General features: G+C 53.6%; 2 protein-coding genes across 5 annotated transcripts; both read left to right on the top strand.

Annotated features, from left to right (window-relative positions):
- Positions 1-4,026: 4,026 nt before the first annotated feature.
- Positions 4,027-9,888, top strand: LRP10 (LDL receptor related protein 10). Its single transcript, XM_069595744.1, has 7 exons — positions 4,027-4,977; positions 5,378-5,422; positions 5,941-6,076; positions 6,877-7,067; positions 7,183-8,200; positions 8,551-8,680; positions 8,777-9,888. The coding sequence occupies exons 1-7, from the start codon at positions 4,947-4,949 to the stop codon at positions 9,362-9,364; spliced, it is 2,139 nt and encodes a 712-aa protein (XP_069451845.1). The 5' UTR covers positions 4,027-4,946; the 3' UTR covers positions 9,365-9,888.
- Positions 9,889-9,988: 100 nt separating this feature from the next.
- Positions 9,989-17,866, top strand: REM2 (RRAD and GEM like GTPase 2). 4 transcript variants are annotated; one of them, XM_069595772.1, is made up of 6 exons: positions 11,067-13,664; positions 14,653-14,738; positions 14,875-15,216; positions 15,433-15,506; positions 16,229-16,436; positions 16,825-17,866. In XM_069595772.1, exons 3-6 carry the CDS (start codon positions 14,976-14,978, stop codon positions 17,118-17,120), a joined length of 819 nt encoding a protein of 272 aa, XP_069451873.1. In that variant the 5' UTR covers positions 11,067-13,664; positions 14,653-14,738; positions 14,875-14,975; the 3' UTR covers positions 17,121-17,866. The 4 variants fall into 4 exon arrangements, with proteins under 4 accessions (XP_069451871.1, XP_069451870.1, XP_069451873.1 ...); XM_069595771.1 differs by having other exon boundaries at positions 11,894-13,664; positions 15,430-15,506; XM_069595770.1 differs by lacking the exon at positions 14,653-14,738 and having other exon boundaries at positions 9,989-13,664.
- Positions 17,867-19,629: the final 1,763 nt, after the last annotated feature.

Raw genomic sequence — 19,629 nt, 5'->3', positions numbered from 1 at the left:
GATGCTTTTGAACTGTGGTGTTGGAGAAGACTCTTGAGAGTCCCTTGGACTGCAAGGAGATCCAAGCAGTCCATTCTGAAGGAGATCAACCCTGGGATTTCTTTGGAAGGAATGATGCTAAAGCTGAAACTCCAGTACTTTGGCCACCTCATGCGAGGAGTTGATTCATTGGAAAAGACTCTGATGCTGGGAGGGATTGGGGGCAGGAGGAGAAGGGGACGACAGAGGATGAAATGGCTGGATGGCATCACTGACTCAAAGGACGTGAGTCTGAGTGAACTCCGGGAATTGGTGATAGACCGGGAGGCCTGGTGTGCTGCGATTCATGGGGTCGCAAAGAGTCGGACACGACTGAGCGACTGAACTGAACTAAACTGAACTGATAAGCATCCAAGAGAAACCAGGATGCTTCTTCAACACTTTGCTTAGAAATTTCTTCAGCCAAATATCTAATTTCATTCCTCACAAGTTCTAGTAATAACTTTCACCAAACCCTAGGACACAGCACAATTCAACCAAGCTCTCTGTCCGTTTATAAAAGATCGTCTTTCCTCCGGTTTCCAACATGTGTTCCTAATCTCCATCTGAGACCCATCAGAACAACCTTTAACATGCATATTTCCACCAACATCCTGTTCACTTAGGTATTCTCTGAGGGATTGAGGCTCTCTCAATAGCTTTTCTTTTCTGAGCCCTCATAAGAATCACCTTTAACAGACCATTTATGGCAATATAGGCTTTCTGTAGCATGCACCTCCAGTCTTCCATTCTCTGCCCATCACTCACTTCTAAAGCTGCTTCCACATTCATATGAACTTGTTACAGCAGCATCCCAGCTTTGTAGTACCAAGTTTTGGTCTTAGGCCACTATCACAAAATACAACCAACTGAGTAGCTTATAAATAACAGAAGTTTATTGCTCACAGTTCTGGAGATTGAGAAGACCAGGATCAAGGTGCCAGCATAGTCCCCTTCTGGTGAGGGCTCTCTTCCTGGTTCACAGCCAGTGCTTTCTGGACATTCCGTCACAGCCAGAACTTCATCACATGACGGCAAGGGCTAATGATCTCTCTAGAGCCTTTCTTACTAGTTCCATTCTGAGGGCTCCACCTTCGGAAGGAAGCATCCCCCAAAGCCCCACCCCTAATACTATCATCTTTCAGTTCAGTTCAATTCAGTAGCTCAGTCGTGTCTGACTCTGCAATCCCATGGACTGCAGCACGCCAGGCTTCGCTGTCCATCACCAGCTCCCGGAGCTTGCTCAAACTCATGTCCATTGAGTCGGTGATGCCATCTCATCCTCTGTCGTCCCCTTCTCCTCCTTCTTCAGTCTTTCCCAGCATCAAGGTCTTTTCCAATGAGTCAATTCTTTGTATCAGGTGGCCAAAGTACTGGAGCTTCAGCTTCAGCATCAGTCCTTCCTATGAATATTCAGGACTGATTTCCTTTAGGATTGACTGGTTTGATCTCCAAGATGTCCACTATGATCTTTGGAGGGTAGGAAATCAACATATGAATGGGGGGAGGGACACAAACATTCAGACCTGAGCATCTTGGCTGCTGCACATGCTAGTAGTTTGATCTTGAGCAAGTTATCTAATGACTTGCTTAGTTTATGACTATCTATTACTCAGTTTCCTCAATTATAAAATGAGGACAAAAACAATACTTACTTCCTGGAGATGTGGTGAGGATTAAATGAGGTGATACATGTGCAATGATGAAAACAGTGCCAAGCATATGGTGAGTACTCTTTCAAAGTTAGATACTGTCATCTTGAAAACCAGAAATCTGCCCATTTTTCAGTACTTCCACTATTTTTCACAATTTCTCAAAGTATTCCAAGAACATCTTCAAAGACCCATTTCTTTTTTTTTCTCTCATTTCTTAATTAGTTTATTTTAATTGGAGGCTAATTACTTAACAATACTGTAGTGGTTTTTGCCATACATTGACATGAATCAGCCGTGGGTGTACCTGTGTTCCCCCATCCTGAACCCCCCTCCCACCTCCCTCCCGACAAAGATCCATTTCTAAAGGTACTTGATGATCTATGGGGATTTATATGGGCCTGAACACTTCAACTCACTAAACAAATCAAAACTTAAACTCGTTATAAGTACCTAAGTTCTCTTTAATTTCTTCTCATCTTCTTTTGGCTCAAATTCACTCTTAAATATTAATCCTCATGACTAGCACAGGGCCTTGCACTTTGAAGGCACTCTAATAAATATTTACAGTGAAAGTTTGTTCTAACTTGGTGCCATTTCTTTCTGATGATGATGACTGCTCCCAACAGCCTAGATCTTGATTTTTTTTCCCCAACTCTTAGTTTATTCAGTATCACAGACCATGGTCTCTCTTCCTCCTCCTCTTGCCCCTTAAAACACTACCCATCTCACCATCACTTTTCCTATTTCATAAATTAACTTCTAAACTCCCCACAAGTATACCTCCATGGGTACTTACCATGGCTGTCTGACTTTAAATTTATGTGTCTGACCTCTCTTTTTTCAACTAGACTGTAAGTTCCCTGACATTAAAGTGAAGTCTTACAAGTTCCAGGCATCTGCCAAGTACCCAGCATAGAGAACATAGCCAGCATTTAACTAAAATTTCCATGATCACTTTCAGAACTTAAATATTTTTAATTTCCCCAGCCTCTCTGCCCTGCTTCTGGCTGTTCAACACCATCCTCCCACATTTAGGGTTCAATTTCACCTATCATAATCCCAAGGGTTGCAGTAGGGAGCATAGAGAGACCAAGGAACCAAGTTCCTTGGCATGGGACCAAGATCCAAGTGGAAGAAGGGCCTTTTTATGGCCAAGTTTATGGCTTCAGGCCCTGCTGAGGTCTGTTTTGAATACATCAAAACTGATATCAACAACAAATGTCACGAACAGAAAACTGTTTGTACCATTTGTAGAGAGGTTCTGAATGTACACTAGGTTCAAACCCTTGTCTCAGCATTTACTAGATCCACGGTCTTGGGCAATACTAAACCTGTCTGTGCCAGAGATTCCTTACTTGTGACATGGGAGTAACAATAATAAGTACCTCACAAGACTATGCAGATGTTCTAAGTTGCCTCAGTCGTGTCAGACTCTGTGCGACTCAATGAACCATAGCCCCAGAAAAGAATACTGGAGTGGGTTGTCATGCCCTCCTCCAGGCGACCTTCCCAACCTAGGGATCGAATCCACATCTCTTATGGCTCCTGAACTGGCAGGAGGGTTTTTTTTTTTTTTTTTTTACCACTATGGCCACCTGGATTAAAAGAGGAAATCTTGAAAAGTGCTTAGATCTGTGCTGAAGTGTACAAAAAAAGCTCAAAAACTATCTGCTATCCTTATTGTTTACTATTATTACCTGTAAGTGCCACAGGAAATCAGCAATCCCAAGCCCACATAAATTAGAAATATCTCTTGTGACTAATAATGGCTAGCAGGTATGACGCACTTCCTAGATATCCATTACCTCCCTAAATGTTGACAATAACCTTAAGAGGGAATTGTACATTAACCCCATTTTGCGGAGAAGGCAATGGCACCCCACTCCAGTACTCTTGCCTGGAAAATCCCATGGATGGAGGAGCCTGGTAGGCTGCAGTCCATTGGGTCGCTAAGAGTCGGACACGACTGAGTGACTTCACTTTCACTTTTCACTTTCATGCATTGGAGAGGGAAATGGCAACCCACTCCAGTGTTCTTGCCTGGAGAATCCCAGGGATGGGGGAGCCTGGTGGGCTGCCGTCTATGGGGTCATAGAGAGTCGGACACGACTGAAGCGACTTAGCAGCAGCAGCAGCAGCAACCCCATTTTGAGAAGCACAGGGAAGTTAAACAATTTTCTCAAGGTCACATAGACAGCAAGTAGAGAAGGCACCATTTATTCGTTTGTTGAATTACTGTGTCTCAGCAGGCGAGAAGCATTGTGGGTACAAAGGTAAACAGTCTAGGCCCCAACCTACAGGAAGTTTCAGTTTCCACAGAAGGGGCGGGGCGGGGGCGGGGTCAGGAAAGAGTAAACAAATAGTTATAACACAGTGTGGTAATTGCTGTAATAGAGGCTCACACAAAAAAAGAAGTGCCACCGGATCCCAGACATTGGGACGAGAGAAGTACTGAGAGCTTAAGGGTCCAAAGGAAAGACATGACAGTTACAGAATAAGCAGTGGTCCTCCGACAAACGTGTCCTATAACTAACGTTACACGGAAAGGACTAAACAAAGCAGAGTTAAAAGTAGGGGTGAGCGCCTTAAAAGCCAGCGTGACAAGACTCGGCAGAACCGGAAAAGGGTTAAGACGGGCCGGCAGGCGGGGCGCGCGTTGATTGGCAGAGGTGTGGCCATGCTCGTTACCCGCCCCCTCCTCCGCCCGGGCTTCAACCCTGGGGCCGGCTGGGGTACGGTCTGGGCAAGGGGCTGGGCGCTGGACCGAGTCGCCTGACCCCTCCCCCACGCCTCTGCCGCGTTCCGCGGGCTGGACGCGCTGGAGAAGTTGAGCAGCGCCCGGGCCAGCCCTGGGGGCTGACAGTCGGTAAAGTTTGGCCCAAAGAGGAAGTGGCCTCAAGCCCCGGCAGGTGGCGGCCAGGCCTGGACCTGAGCGCTCGCGGCCTGCGGGCGGGCACTAGGCGAGGGCGCGCCCCAGCGTCAGGCTTCGAGCCGATTTCCGGGGCTTCGGGGACTGGCCTCGGAGAGAGAGCGGCGGCGGCCGGGGAAAACAACTCAGAAGTTGGCTAGAGGCACCGCCCCTGCACCCGGGCCGCTGCCGCCCCCGACCAGTCCCCAGCCCTGGCATCTAGAGCATCGGTCGGGGAGCCTGGGCCATGGAGCCCCCTCGGGGAGGCGGCACCGGGGAGCCAGGACGCCCGGAGCGGCGCCGCCTCCCCACTGAATAAACGACGGAAGCTCCGGGACTGTTCCTGCACCTCCGGACGGCTCACGATGCTGCCGGCCATCCTTCTCCTCTTCCTGGGTAAGAAACCGAAACGAGACTACTCGCCCAGCACCCCGCTCCCAGGGCTCTCACCGGGCCCATAGGGCTCTAGCTCCCTTCCTGCTACGCGGCTCCTCACCTGAACCTGCCCGCTCTTGCTCTCCACCCCCTGCCGCCGCCCCGGCACTGCCTGCCCAGCCCCGGGGAAGTCTCCAGCCGTTCCCTCAGTCTCTCCCTGACTTCTGTAAATCACTGTACCCAGCCCATAGGCCGTGCTGCCAGACCTTCCTTCGAGGTCACACACCGCTGTCTTCCTCTGCTCCACCACCCCTTCCCGTAAACTACCCGGAAGCCGCAAATGGCTCTCGTTCCTCCTTGAGTTGCTCAGGTGGAGGAAACTCGGAAGCATGACTCTTGCCCTTTCTCGCTCTTCCTCTAGGAGGTACTGTGGCCCACCCAGATAGGATCATTTTCCCGAATCCTGGTGAGTAGAGGATGCCCCAGGGGTCCCATGGCCTTGGTAGGTAATGAGAACTCCAGACTTTCTCTTCCTTGAATTCCTCTAGTACCTACCATAGTTTTAGAGTGGACGTCATCCACCCCTTTTTTTTTTAACAGATGAGGAAACTGAGACCCAGCGTAAGCCCTCAGCTGGTAGTTATGTACTTTTTTCTTTTCCCCCAAATATCCATCCTTGATCTGCCTAGCCAAAATGTAGTCTCCCTGAGGATAGAAACAGTATTTCCTGTTCCTTCTGGCCCAGTGGCTGGCACAAAGCAGACCTCCTGTTGTTTGTGGTGTTGATATGTAAAGTGGAATTATGATGAGGGAGGAGAGGAGGAGGCTGCCTGAAGACTATGCCTGTAGTGAGTGTGTGGCTGGAGCGGGGGAGTGTCTGTGCTCCTTCCGAAGAGCCCAGGCCCTCGAAGACCTCAAGCCTGGGCAGGGGTGTGATGGTAAGGGGCTCTTGACTGATGCCCCTACATTCCTCTCTTTCTCTAGCCTGTGAGGACCCACCAGCGGTGCTCTTGGAAGCGCAAGGCACCTTACAGAGGCCTGTGGGCCGAGACAGCCGCAGCTCCCCTGCCAACTGTACCTGGCTCATCCCGGGCAGGAAGGAGCAGACGGTAACGGTCAGGTGAGTGCAGGCACAACCCTATACCTTTCCCCCACTCCCCCTCCTCTACCAGGGAGAAGCCTCCGGGGAGCACTTCTCCATGGAGCTTCCATCCTGTCAACAGGAAAGAGGAGAGTTAGATATGGCGTCATCTGCCCTAAAAGCCTGGCTTGTTTGGGGCCAGACACAATAAATTGCAGGTGGACTGGAGTGGACATCTAGCTTGGGTCCTGTCATCTCTGAAGGACAACAGTCACTCCAGAACCTTCCTCAGCCTCCTCAGATCTTTTAAACAGTCCAGGTCTCCCTGGGTTCCTCCAACTTTGGGCTGTGGGGTTGGGGCCCATGTTAAGTACCTGGCTGTTTGCTTCACACAGGTCACTTCCCATGAATTTACCCAGAAAAGGATAGGTGAAAAGAGAGGCCATCTGGGGAGAGCTTGTTGGAGCAGAGGGGTCAGAATGCTACAGTGATCTCAGGTCTCACCACTGGGCACTGGGAGGGGATGGTGAGTTCTGGTTAAGCTTACGGTAGTTGCCAGCACAGGAAAGCAATCAGTCTAACTCAGTCCAGAACACAAGGCAGTTTTTCCAAGAGGCTCTAAGATGTACTCATGGTCTCAGGTACCACGGGCCTCTGTTAGGGCTGTTGCCTTGATTACAAAGGAATTTAGCTAAGACCATTTTCATCTGACCGTTTGGACTGTGGATAAGCAGGTGTTTGTGCTGCTTGGGGAAGAAGAGGCTTGACAACTGTTGGGGGAGGAAGAAGCCAGCAGCGGTCAGGAATATCTTACGTCCTGCTCTCCTTCACCCCTGTAGGTTCCAAAAACTGCATCTGGCCTGTGGCTCAGAGCGCTTAACCCTGCGCTCCCCCATCCAGCCGCAGATCTCCCTGTGTGAGGCACCTGCCAGCCCTCTGCAACTGCCTGGAGGCAACGTCACCATCACCTACAGCTATGTCGGGGCCAGAGCTCCCATGGGCCAGGGCTTCCTGCTCTCTTACAGCCAAGGTGGGCTGGACAGGGCTCTTGGAGCTCTTAGAACAGGCAATGGAAGCCCCTGGGAGGAGGGGAGGACCCTGCCCGCCCCAGTGCTTCACAGCCCCTCTCCGTGGTGCCTCTACAGATTGGCTGATGTGCCTGCAGGAGGAGTTCCAGTGCCTGAACCACCGCTGCGTGCCCCTGTTCCAGCGCTGTGATGGGGTCGATGCCTGTGGTGACGGCTCTGATGAGGCAGGTTGCAGCTCAGACCCATTCCCTGACTTGGACCTAGCCCCTGTCCTCACCCCACCCTGCAATCACACCTTAGAAGACTTCTATGGGGTCTTCTCCTCCCTCGGATACTCACACCTGGCCTCAGTCTCCCAGCCCCAGTCTTGCCGCTGGCTGCTGGACCCACGCGATGGCCGGCGCCTGGCAGTGCGCTTCACGGCCCTGGATCTAGGCTACGAGGATGCAGTGCGTGTATATGACGGCGCGGGGCCCCTGGAGACCCTCCGGCTGCTGCGAAGCCTCACCCACTTCAGTAATGGCAAGGCTGTCACTGTGGAGACGCTGTCTGGCCAGGCCACAGTGGACTACCGCACAGTCCCTTGGAGCACTGGTCGGGGCTTCAATGCCACCTACCACGTGCGGGGCTACTGCTTGCCTTGGGACCGACCGTGTGGCTTAAGCTCTGGCTTGGGGGCTAGCGAAGGCCTCGGCGAGCGCTGCTACAGCGAGGCACAGCGCTGCGACGGCTCATGGGACTGTGCGGATGGCACGGACGAGGAGAACTGCCCCAGCTGCCCACCTGGACACTACCCCTGTGGGGCTGCTGGCACCCCTGGGGCCACAGCCTGCTACCTGCCCGCTGACCGCTGTAACTACCAGACCTTCTGTGCCGATGGAGCAGATGAGAGACGCTGTCGCCACTGCCAGCCGGGCAACTTCCGGTGCCGGGATGAGAAGTGCGTGTATGAGACGTGGGTGTGCGATGGGCAGCCGGACTGTGCTGATGGCAGTGACGAGTGGGACTGCTCCTACGCCCTGCCCCGCAAGGTCATTACTGCCGCCGTCATTGGCAGCCTCGTGTGCGGCTTGCTGCTGGTCATCGCCCTGGGCTGCACCTGCAAGCTCTATGCCATTCGCACCCAGGAGTACAGGTCAGTGGGAGCGCAGCTGGCGGTAGAGGAGTGGGCCCTGAGGGCGGGGCAGGGCCCGTGTGGCCACAGGAGGCCTGAGGGTATGCACATGGGGGACAGGCTCTGTGGCCAGCTGCTGGCTGCACTCCTGGGGCTATGTCACTTGGGGGCAGGTGTGCTCCCCTGAGGGAGGGACAGATCTAGATCTCGAAAGCCACCTCAAGGAAGGAGGGAGATCTCAGATGACTTTGGAGAGCCAGGGCATAATCCAGGTATCCTGGCCTGGGTGTGGAGTAAAGAGGCCTGTCTGGGTTGGGACAGGCAGCTCTGGTCACCGGCACCTGTGACTGAGCAGCCCTCATGCCTTCCAGCATCTTCGCCCCCCTCTCCCGGATGGAGGCCGAGATTGTGCAGCAGCAGGCTCCTCCCTCCTATGGGCAGCTCATTGCCCAGGGCGCCATCCCCCCTGTAGAGGACTTCCCTACAGAGAACCCTAATGATGTAAGTCACCCTCCCCAACCAGACCACCTGCCACTCCAGCCCCCTGTGGCTGTCCCCACCCCTTCCGACTCTGACGTCTTTCTCCTCTCCTTGCAGAACTCTGTTCTGGGCAATCTGCGTTCTCTGCTACAGATCCTGCGCCAGGACATGACTCCAGGGAGCACCTCCGGTGCCCGCCGCCGCCAGCGGGGCCGCTCTATGCGCCGCCTGGTGCGCCGTCTTCGCCGCTGGGGCTTGCTTCCCCGAACCAACCCCCCAGCCCGGACCCCTGAAACCAGATCCCAGGTCACACCATCTGCTGCTCCTCCTGAGACCTTAGATGGCAGCACAGGTCCAGCCCATGAGGGCGGGGCAGTGGGTGGGCAAGATGGGGAACAGGCACCTCCGCTGCCTGTCAAGGCTCCACTGCCACCTTCCAGCATATCCCCAGCCTTCCCTACTGTCCCTGAAGCCCCAGGGCCACTGCCTGCGGTGCCCTTAGAGCCATCACTGCTGTCTGGAGTGGTACAGGCCCTGCGAGGCCGCCTTCTGCCCAGCCTGCGGCCCCCTGGACCAACCCGGGTGCCACCTGGGCCCCACACAACAGTCCTGTCCCCAGAGGATGAGGACGATGTGCTGCTGGTGCCACTGGCTGAACCTGGGGTCTGGGTGGTCGAAGCGGAGGATGAGCCACTGCTGGCCTGAGGTGACCTAGCTCCCTTGGGCACTCTGTTCACAGAGACAGCAACCCTATAGAGGGCAGCTCAGCTTCCCATCCACTACTTCCCTCCCTGTCCCTCAGTCTGAGGGGACTTGATGGGCCTCCCGTTGATCCCAGGTAGCTTCTATCAAGTTAGGTGTCCCTCAGACAGGGAGAGGGCCCTCACAGAGCCCCGTCTCCACATGGCCAGAGGCCACAGTCCACCATCACCCTCTCCCCACACTGCCACCAGTTAGTGGCTGTTTTTAAAAAGTAAAGTTCTTAAAGGGTCATGGGCCTGGACACTCCATCCTTGCCAAACCCACCCAAAAGTGGCCTTAAGCACCAGAATGCCAAGTGGCTAGAGACCTCCAGCCCCCAAGGGAGGATTTGGGCAGGGCCTGAGGTTTTGCCAACAGTGATCCCTCCTACAAGGCCTGGCTCATAAGAGCACAACAAATGCTCCTGTCCCATAGCTAGGTTGTTGCCCAGGAAGCCAAGGTTGAAAATAAAGGAATCAGAAACTTCAGACTGTAAGTGAGCTGTGCTCCTGGGCCCCGCCTCTCTATCTAGCTCAGCTTATGCTCCCCTCACCTTGCTCCTCGCTATGAAGGCCTTTTCTCTGCCCTCACCTCCTGCCCTTTTCCTGTTTATCTTCAGATCACCCATCCTTAGTTTTCATACCACTCAGAGGGTAAGAAAATTCTAGGAACCCCAAGAATAAGTCTCTCCATCTCCACTTACTGCCAGGGGCCCATCTCTATAGTGCCTGACACCAGCAGTGAGCACCAAGCCTCCTTACTGCCAGGCTCTCAGAAGTCATGAGCCAGTGGGGCCCTGCAGCTGGGAAACTTCCCATTTTTGGAGGACTCTCAGAGCACTTATCACAGAAGCAGACTGTCCCTGGTGGAGCACTCTGCCCCCCATCCTCCACCCCACCAAGCATTTCAGTCTGTCCTAAGCAAGACAGATGAACTCTCATCCAGCATGCCCCAAAGCAGACAAAGATGCATCCTGAGAAAAATCATCATCATTCAGGGTATGAAGATGCTAGCATCACCTTGGCCAAATCCAAGAGGTCTTCCTGGAAGAGGGTCCAAACTAGATCCTAAAGAATGCTGTCAGTAGTTGGAAAAGAGTTGTAAATTTTAGGCAAGGTGAGAGGCCACAGGATAAGCAAACTAAGCAGACAGTGAGGGCTAGGGCTGTAGGAGGGACCCCAAGAGCTGGAGAGGGTAATGGAGGGAATGATCAGTGAAAACTGCTGGGACATGTGCTTGCTTACCAGTGTGTGGTAAGCAAGGTGACAGAGCTGTCCCAGAGTTTAAAAGGAAAATTAATGGATTAAAAGGATTTAGAAAGAGCCTATGGAAGTGGGTGTGATGCCTACAGAAGCAGAGCTGAGGCATTCCCTAACAGAATCAGTCCCCAGAGAAATGGGCTCCCCCTTAGGTTCATTTTCCCCTTCCTGCCTGGCCTGGCATATCCCCCCCCTCTGCTGGAGGGGCCCTGTTGCTTACACCCTGTCAATGTCCTCACACCCAGCACTAATTGTTCAGGATTTCCTCCCGGCAAGCAGGAGCCTAGGGAAGCCCCAGTGGCAGAGAGAGGGGGTTGACCTTGTACTGGCATAATGGGATATGAAGACGGAGCGTCATATCCAGGTAAGGGTGGGACAGTGGGGGGCTATCGCCCAAGTTTATTTTCACCATGGCTCAAGGCAAAAGAAACGAGGTGACTCCAAATCCTGTCAAGATAGGATACCCAGTACCCAGCATGGGACTCAAGCAAAGGCTCTTGGTGGGAAGGAGGGAGATGATCTAAGTTATGAGATGAGAATCAGCCTGAGAATCAGACAATCTGAGCAGATACCAGAATTTGGTTCTTAAGGAGCAGAATCTGGACCTAAAGCAAGCTCCAGGCCGTGCTGGGAGGGGAGAGGGATACCCAGCCACACTGCCTGAGGCTGTGGAGCGTGAAATGGCAGGGGAACCTGCTGCATATCAGACCCTTTATCAGGTGTAGCTAACCCTCACAACAAAGCTGTGCCATGGATACCACCGCCCCAATTCACAGGCTCACAGCAGCTTCAGAAGAATTACAAGACTGGTCCAGTAAATCTGTCTGTCCCATTATTATAAAGAACCTCCAATTCCGGAGGGAGCCTTAAGCCGGGCAAGTGCACAGCCACTTACCAGTGGGATGAGAGAGATGATGGTTCAAGATGAAACCAAGCCTGCATCTGTGGCCTGAGGCTAGATTGAGAGCCCACAGAAGTCATGGTCAAGAGTCCTCGCTGGGCTCTGCAGACGCTGGCACTCTTACCTAGTATCATAGAAATGAATTCTACCATCTAAATGAGCTTTCCAGATATATAAAGCTCACCCCTTTCTAATTTAAAACTTAAAAAAAAACTCATTTTGGGAAGAAGTCATTCTAAAACATTACACTCATCTCCAGCACATCTGCAATATAACATAAATCCTTCTGGATAGCTGAGGATCACTCAGCAACCAAAGAACTCTGCAGCAATGTCTTCAGAAGCTGTGAACAGTGTCAGAAAAGCTATTCGCCTTAATGCCAGATGACCTTCGACCACTTTTTAAATGTTAGGACTGCTTTAAAAGTTTTCTGTGATGTTTCTCTTACAATTAGCTACTGTAGGGGTCACTAGCTGCTATAGATGTACTTCTAATCTTCAAGTACAGGAACATAGGTGGAACATTAAAATTGTGAATACAATTAAGGACAAGTAGGCTGTGATTGAGGACTGTAAGTCTGTCCAGTGAAGCACACAAGGATTGTAGCTGCTTAATAGTTGTTCTGCTAGACCCTACACTGTTGCCCTGTAACTGACCTCCGTCCACATACTGCACTAGTAATCCCCAGATCACTATTTGCTTCAATTGGAAAAACCCACTGAAGATGGCAATAAAGATTTTTCCCAATAATAGGAGACAGCTGGAATATTTAAGACAAAGACAGAGATGAAAGATAGTCTCTGGCACTGGAAGGATCTGGGTGGGAATCATGGTGTCCCCATTTTCCAGCTGCATGATTGATCTGGAGGACAGGCCACTCACCTATCACTCTGAGCCTCAGGGTCATGAGGATGAAAGGAGATAATTCAGGAAGGTGCTTAGCACAGCATCTGACAGAACTGGGGTGAGAAGGGGCCAGTAAATCGAAATGCGTGTTTGGGTCCTTGAGGATGTCAGGAAGACAAGAGTGGGAGCCTAAAGTGGAAGGGCCCTGGCAGAAAAGGTGCAGTAGAGCAGTGCCTCTATCTTGGCTTTCCCCAGAGAGGTGGGTGTCACCGCCGGTATAGCCCAGAAGGCCCAGGGCTGCTCCAGAGAGCACCGAGAGGGGGCTTACCCGCCTGCAGCCTGCGCACTGGGAACTTCCAGATGGCTGGCTGCCCCTCCCCTTTTTCCTGCTCTGATTAACACGAGGTTGGTGGGCCTGGGACGAAGGGACAGGTAGGAAGTCTCCACAGTGGTTTGTGCCTATCTGAACCAAATAAAAAAAACGAAGCTGCCCAAACAAAGCGCCATGTCTCCCTCCTCAAAGCCCCCATCTGCCTAGAGGCCAGGCTGGGAAATGGGTACTTCTGTGGGTCTTAGCCCAGAAGGGGTTACAGGCGGAAGGAGGGGGCAACAGGAAAGCTTGGTGGCAGGGTGGCGGTCCTCCTGTCCCTGTCTTTTTTGGTTTCTTCCTTTAGCCCCTCCATCTAGCTACTGGGCACCCACTCAGGGCTGAACGTTGGGCTAAGGGGTTAGGATACGCAGACAAATGACACATAGTCCTAGCTCCTGGAGGAAGACCACCGAGGTCCTGGATCCTTGATTCCTCCCATCCTCAGCTCCCTTACCCATGACCTCTCGCCCCACTTCTCTGAACCTGTCTCTTCTGCCCCTCTGACTGTTCTGTTCACATGTTAACCAGACTCCGCTGTGGGTGTGCCCCAGAAGGAAGCTACACAAAGGACGGGGGGTTGGGGGGGGTGGGGAACAGAAAGGAGGGAATCCCGCTGACATCACGGTTTATTAGCATATGTGACCTCATCAGGGGGCGGGGCTATCTCCCCAGGTGTGGGGGGTGGCGAGCATTGGCCGGGGGTTTGGTATTTAAAGGGAAAAGCTGACAGTGCTGCTGAGTGAGCGAGCGGGTGCTGCAAGCTGCCGGGCTGCACACGCACAACGATGCATACGGACTTCGACACCGACATGGACACCGACACGGAAACCACAGCACTCTGCCCCTCCAGCAGCCACCGGGCCTCTCCTCCAGAGACACCCACACCAGGTGAGAGCTAAGCTGACAGGTTCTGGCTGAAGCCATGTGGGTGGGAGCTGAAGCTTTGGTGGGGAGGTCAGAATTAGGGGTTGAAGGAGCTTGAACCCAACAAGAAGGGAAGAGCCACTGGAGAAATGAGGGAGCCACCTGCCCACACTAGGGCTGGGCTAAGTAGGGGGGTCAGAGCGGGGCTGCCTAAATGTCCCTTCATCCATCACCCAGGGTTTTGCTGGAGAAACTGGTACTTAGCCCCTAGGTCTGCCTCATTCCTGAGAGGTTGGGATGGGCTGGAAGGAAAGGGGAAAGACAAGGGGCAGCCCACAAGCCTGGGAACCACGGGCAGGGGGCTACCCTGGGGACCTGTTGTAAGGGTTTCTCTGGCTCCTGGAGGCCCTGGCTGCCAGTCAAGTATGGATCCTGGGCTATTTCCAGCCCCTCTGCATCCCCCTTTGTTGTGTCTCCTTCCTCCTCCAGTTACCCTGACCCGTGCACTGTCACTCTCCCTGCTCCCGCTCTCTCGCTATTTCTCTCTCCCTCCCTCCCTCCACCCAGCCGTGAACAGAATATTGTCTGGGACTCACAGGGACAGCCAGGGGTGCAGTAGGACTCACACATAGCCATGCACTGCAGGACGTCCCTCCAGGGCCATGGGAAGAGGCAGCCCCTTCCACACACCCATGGAGACCCCACACACACATCTGAGAAAAGGCCCTTCCCTGGGAAGCGGCTCCCCACAAAGTTTTTGACTCTGTCAGTACCCACCCCCAAAACCGGGGCAGTAGCTCATTTCCCATCCCCTGGGCCCCTCCCCAGTGTGGAGATCAGCCGGTGCAGGAAGCAGGAGAGGGCAGGGCCTCTCACTGGAAGGAGTGGCAGCCCCTCTCCCCAACCCGGCCAGAGGCCTAGTCTGGGGGTGTGACTGTGTCAGTGTGAAGTGTGTGTGGGAGTGTGAGCCTGCGCACAGGTGCCTCCCCTGCATGAGGCATGTTTTGAACAGGTTGTGGCTGGAACCACGCTGGGCAAGCCTTCAGGTCAGCTCCTGGGAGCCCCACCAGTTCAGGCTTCTGGTGTTCTATGGAAGAGGTCAGACAAAAATTATGAGCTCCTTCTGGGTCAGGGTCATCGATGGGGCTTCTGAGGCTGGAACAGCCAGAACTGAGCCTGCTGCAGATGGCTAGGCCTACCCCACTCATTAGCTTCCTTCTCTTTGTCCCCCCAGAAACAGATGCCACACTGCTGAAGAAGCCAGAGAAACTGTTGGCAGGGTTGGACCGGGGCGGGCCACCCCCTGCCCCAGGGGCCCCCAGACGAAGAGGCAGTATGCCTGTCCCCTACAAGCACCAGCTGCGGCGGGCCCAGGCTATAGATGAACTTGACTGGCCACCTCAAGCCTCATCCTCTGGCTCCTCTGACTCCCTGGGCTCAGGGGAGGCAGCCCCCACCCAGAAGGATGGCATCTTCAAGGTCATGCTGGTGGGGGAGAGCGGCGTGGGCAAGAGCACCCTAGCAGGCACTTTCGGTGGTCTCCAAGGAGACAGTGCTCACGAGCTGGAGAACCCAGGTATTTGGGGGAGCCCTGCAAGGGTTGAGGGCACCTCTGGAGCCCTAGTCAGGGATGGAAGAGCTCAAGGCATGTGCAGTCCCAGAGGCCAGAACTTAGAAACTGTTCCAGTGCTTTCTGTGGCAACCTCTCTGGAGGGGGTCCCTGTTTACCAGGTCTTACAGGTGTTGGGGAGCCTCCTAATGGGCTCTCTTCCTTGGCTCTATTTCCCAGCAGAGGACACCTATGAGAGACGCATCATGGTGGATAAGGAGGAAGTGACTCTAGTTGTTTATGACATCTGGGAACAGGTAAGAACTAAGATGTGGCTGCAAGCAGATGATGAAACCTGGGAGAACCGAGGAGGGGCAAAGTCTTGGCTGAAGACTGAAGGCTAGTACCCTGGTTTTAACAGTAATGGAACCTGACCCTTCATATATATGGTCTCAGAGAGCAAAGGCTGACATCCATGTATATACCACTGCATTGAGAACTGCTGTTTGGTTTTCAGGATCTTCTGACCCAGAGGAATGTTAGGATCTGAATTTGACAAACTCTGCAGCTGGAAGCCAGGCTGGAAACCCTGAAATAGACCCACTCTGTACATTTTTTAGCCTAGAAGAGACTGATCTGACAGGACAGGAGCTCAGGGCTTTGTAATGTCAGGGAGGGGAAAAAAAAAGTGAGGCCCTGTGACTATATGGACATAAATGATTACTATGCAGAAATGAGAGGCCAGATTGCATACACTTGAATAGCGTTCATTTTTGAAGAGCTTAGGCATAAGAAAGTAGGATGGACTACCCTAGTCTAGGACCCTATGTCCCCCATTTGCCCCTGTGGGGCTCACATTACAAACTTCTCCCCCCTCCACAAACACACTCTGAGTATTAGATGTGTTTGGCAGAATGCTGTGTCCTAAGCAGGTGGCTTTGCCCTCACATCCTGGTGCCTCATCCCTGAGGTGCAGGTGCTGGGCAGGTTCTTCCGTGCCCCCAGCCCTGACATCCCACAACTTTCTGCCCATCTGCAGGGGGATGCAGGGGGGTGGCTGCGGGACCACTGCCTTCAGATGGGGGATGCCTTTCTCATCGTCTTCTCAGTCACCGACCGACGAAGCTTCTCCAAAGTTCCAGAGACCCTACTTCGGCTCAGGGCTGGGAGGCCCCACCACGACCTTCCTGTCATCCTTGTTGGAAACAAGAGTGACCTGGCCCGTTCCCGGGAGGTCTCACTGGAGGGTGAGTACCCTGAACCTCATCCATATTTGCAATCTCAGAGGATTCTCTCCTTTCTAGGTCATCTCTTCTCCTTAAGGCCCTTTTACCCTCCTAGGTGCACAAAATTGCAATTGGCCCCAGGTTAAGGGCAGACTTTCAATGCCCACGCCTAGGGCTTGAGACCCTCTCTTCACTCCCCCTCACCTCTTCTGAAGGCCCTTTTCTCCCTCCCCTTCCCCATCACCACCGCCCTCCAATTGATCCTTGCTTGTTCCTCTGTGCAAGAGATTGACTTGCCCCAATCCCTTTTCACTGCACGCCCTGGAGCCCCCAGGTCCAGCCTCGCCCTATCCTGGGCCTAGCGCAGCCCAGGGGGCGGGCGGGAGCCTGAAGAGGTCCCTTCTCGTAGAGGGCCGCCATCTGGCAGGGACACTGAGCTGCAAGCACATCGAGACGTCGGCCGCGCTGCACCACAACACGAGGGAGCTCTTCGAAGGAGCGGTGCGCCAGATCCGGCTGCGGAGGGGCCGGAATGGCGCCGGGGGCCCGCGGCCGGAGTGGGGCAGCCCCGAGGGCCCCGCTCCGCCCGCGCGTCGCGAGAGCCTCACCAAGAAGGCCAAGCGCTTCCTTGCCAACCTGGTGCCGCGCAACGCCAAGTTCTTTAAGCAGCGCTCCAGATCGTGCCACGACCTCTCCGTGCTCTGAGCCGTGGTCGCCGTGGGCACCGCGCTCTCTACCCGCCCCCTAACCCCGCCCCGCCCTCGCTCGGCTTCCTCCAAGAAGACCGTCTAGGAAACCAAACACTCCCGGGACACCTTGCTGTGACCGCGTGAGGCTGGGCCCCCGCCCCCAGACCCCGGCGGGCGTCGCCCCACCGGCTCCACGCGCTCTCCGTTTCCCTCCCGGCCTCTAGGCTCCTGGCAAGAGAGGACGCGGACCCGTGGAGGGCGCGCCGCGGCCGCTGGGCGGGGCGGCTTCCGGAGGGCGGGGAGGAAAGTAGCTCTGCAAGGGATTTTCTTTTTTATTAATTCGCGCTTGACAACCTCTCCTGTAAAGAGATGCTAAAAGCAAGAACTGGAAGACAGCTTTCTAGACTTCTTTACAGTTTCCCACCTTTGTACTCGGCGCGAACATGCCTCATCGTAAGAGATTCTTAAAGTCACAGAGCCTCTTCTTTGAGACTTTCCTACAGCGTCCCGTCTCTGATCTGGTGCACTTGTCCACTTTGCCCTTAAGAAGTTCTTAAAGGCAGGGCCTGGAAGCGGTATCCTTCAGATTCTGGGACTTACCGCGGCACCACGGCAATTCCCCTTTAAGGTTATTAAAGGTAAGGCGCGCAGAGACTTTTGCCTGAAGATTTGAGGGGTGGCAACCTGCCTTTGGCCAGGACCCAGGAGGCACCACCAAGGGGACCACCTTTCTCTTTTCAATAAAGAATTTTTTTTACTGCACTTGCTCACTTTGACTCTCTGTTCTCAAAGCTCCCAAGAAAGGGATGGATGGATTTAGGTTCCCTGCACCTATGAGCCTTCGTCTTACAGTTCTAGGGAGGCTCCGGAACTTAGTCTGAGTAGTCCATGACAAGTCGAAAAAGGTCCCTAGAGAACAGAGTGCAACTTGTCCCTTTGCCAATGAAAAAACAGGCCTGGGGAGGAGCAGAAACCTGCTAGAATAATTCGGTAACTCGGTGATCAAGTCCCCATCTCCTTACCCCTTAATCCTGCAAGGAGCAGGCTGGAGGCTACATTTTGTGCCCAGAACTACTCTCAGCTGTGACCTGGGATGGTTCAAGGTGGGGCCCACCTCCAACAGGGAGGCCCATCAGCTGGGGTTTAATGGGGGTCGTCCTGCACCTTCCCTGGCAGGGCCCCACCACCCCAGCTGTCACCTGGAAGGCCCATGTGAGTACTGAAGCTGTCAGTGCCTCCTCTGGGGACACCCACGCCTGCTGCTGCCTCAGCCATGAGTTTGAACAAAGAGCAGAGGCACCAACTCCCCTCATGCCTACAGAGAGGATACGGCTACCTGAGCACCTGGGGGCCAGGCCTCCACTCCACCCTACCCAGGTTCCCAGAGCTCGATGGGAAGAAGGATGTCTCCTGAGTCCCTGCAGCTGAGGAGGAGCCAAGGGGAACCAGCCCAGCACGGGTGGTGAGATGATGATAAGAATAGTAACACTGTCCTTAGGACTTTATTCACTTTATCTCAATTCTTGAATGACTATAAGGTGTTACTACTTCTTTTACTTGCCTGAGGTTAATAAGCAAGAGAACTGGGATTCCACTCATGTCTGCTTGGTATTTAATGGTGAGTGTATCGAACTTTGCACCTGAGGCTCCACTTCTGGTGAGGACGAGGGGAAGAGGGAGAGGAACTGTAGCAGAAATGCAGGGGACACTATGGGCAGAGCCATGGGCAGTGGCTGTGGTAAACGGGCCAGAGAAATTACACGGCTATAGTGGAGTAAACCAGCACTAAACTCGGGCCAGGGACAGAGGCAGTTCTAATTGCAAAATGCAGGAAAACACACTGGGCCCATTAAGGGACCAGATGGTTTTACAGTTGGGTTGAAACCTCCGGGACATGAAGAGGAGGGGTAAGAGATGAGCACTGAAAAGAAGGTTGGGAACTCTACTGCAAAGGACCTTAAATGCCAGGCAACGGAGTTTGTGCCCAACTTGGAAGGCAGTGAGAGTCACTGAAGGGCTCTGAGTGTGTAAGTGACATGATGGGGCTGGTCCTTTGGGAAGAGGAGGCGGGGACAGGTGTTCGTGGACTGGAGCAGCTGAAGCAAGGCCTAGGGAGCTGAGTTTAGGGGACAGTCACAGTAATACACATGGAGAGTAATGAAGAAGCATCCTGAGGGCGATGGCAATGGGAAAGGAGAGGTGGCATGGAATTCAGAGGCAGCATCTGTGGGACCCGGCAACTGAGTGGCTGGGTATAAAGCAAGGGAGGAGTTGCAGGTGATGGGAGGATGGTGAGGAACTGGCAGTTAGGGGACAGAGGAGGTAGCCAGTAAATGGCTCCATTTTGGAGACTCTAGAGTTTGAGATGCTCAGAAATACATCCATATGGAGAGTTTCAACTGCTCTCCAGATAGCTGAGTCTGAAATTCAGAACAAGTCAGGACAAGAGACAGAGATATAAGAATAACTGCCCTAACGATAGTAGTAGAAAAGCCCAAGGAAAGGAGGTGTCGCAGGGCAATCAC

The sequence above is a fragment of the Ovis canadensis genome, chromosome 7 (assembly GCF_042477335.2).
Source record: "Ovis canadensis isolate MfBH-ARS-UI-01 breed Bighorn chromosome 7, ARS-UI_OviCan_v2, whole genome shotgun sequence".
NCBI classification, from domain to species: domain Eukaryota; kingdom Metazoa; phylum Chordata; class Mammalia; order Artiodactyla; family Bovidae; genus Ovis; species Ovis canadensis.
This window is presented reverse-complemented; position numbering and strand designations above follow the sequence as displayed.

Bases quoted from the DNA above. Each gene is read 5' to 3' on its own strand.
- LRP10 (XM_069595744.1), top strand. From the start codon at position 4,947: ATGCTGCCGGCCATCCTTCTCCTCTTCCTGG. The intron at 5,423-5,940 runs GTGAGTAGAGGA...CTCTTTCTCTAG, and splicing joins GATCATTTTCCCGAATCCTG to CCTGTGAGGACCCACCAGCG. The intron at 6,077-6,876 runs GTGAGTGCAGGC...TCACCCCTGTAG, and splicing joins GAGCAGACGGTAACGGTCAG to GTTCCAAAAACTGCATCTGG.
- REM2 (XM_069595769.1), top strand. From the start codon at position 13,562: ATGCATACGGACTTCGACACCGACATGGACACCGACACGGAAACCACA. The intron at 15,507-16,228 runs GTAAGAACTAAG...GCCCATCTGCAG, and splicing joins TTTATGACATCTGGGAACAG to GGGGATGCAGGGGGGTGGCT. The intron at 16,437-16,824 runs GTGAGTACCCTG...CCCTTCTCGTAG, and splicing joins CCGGGAGGTCTCACTGGAGG to AGGGCCGCCATCTGGCAGGG.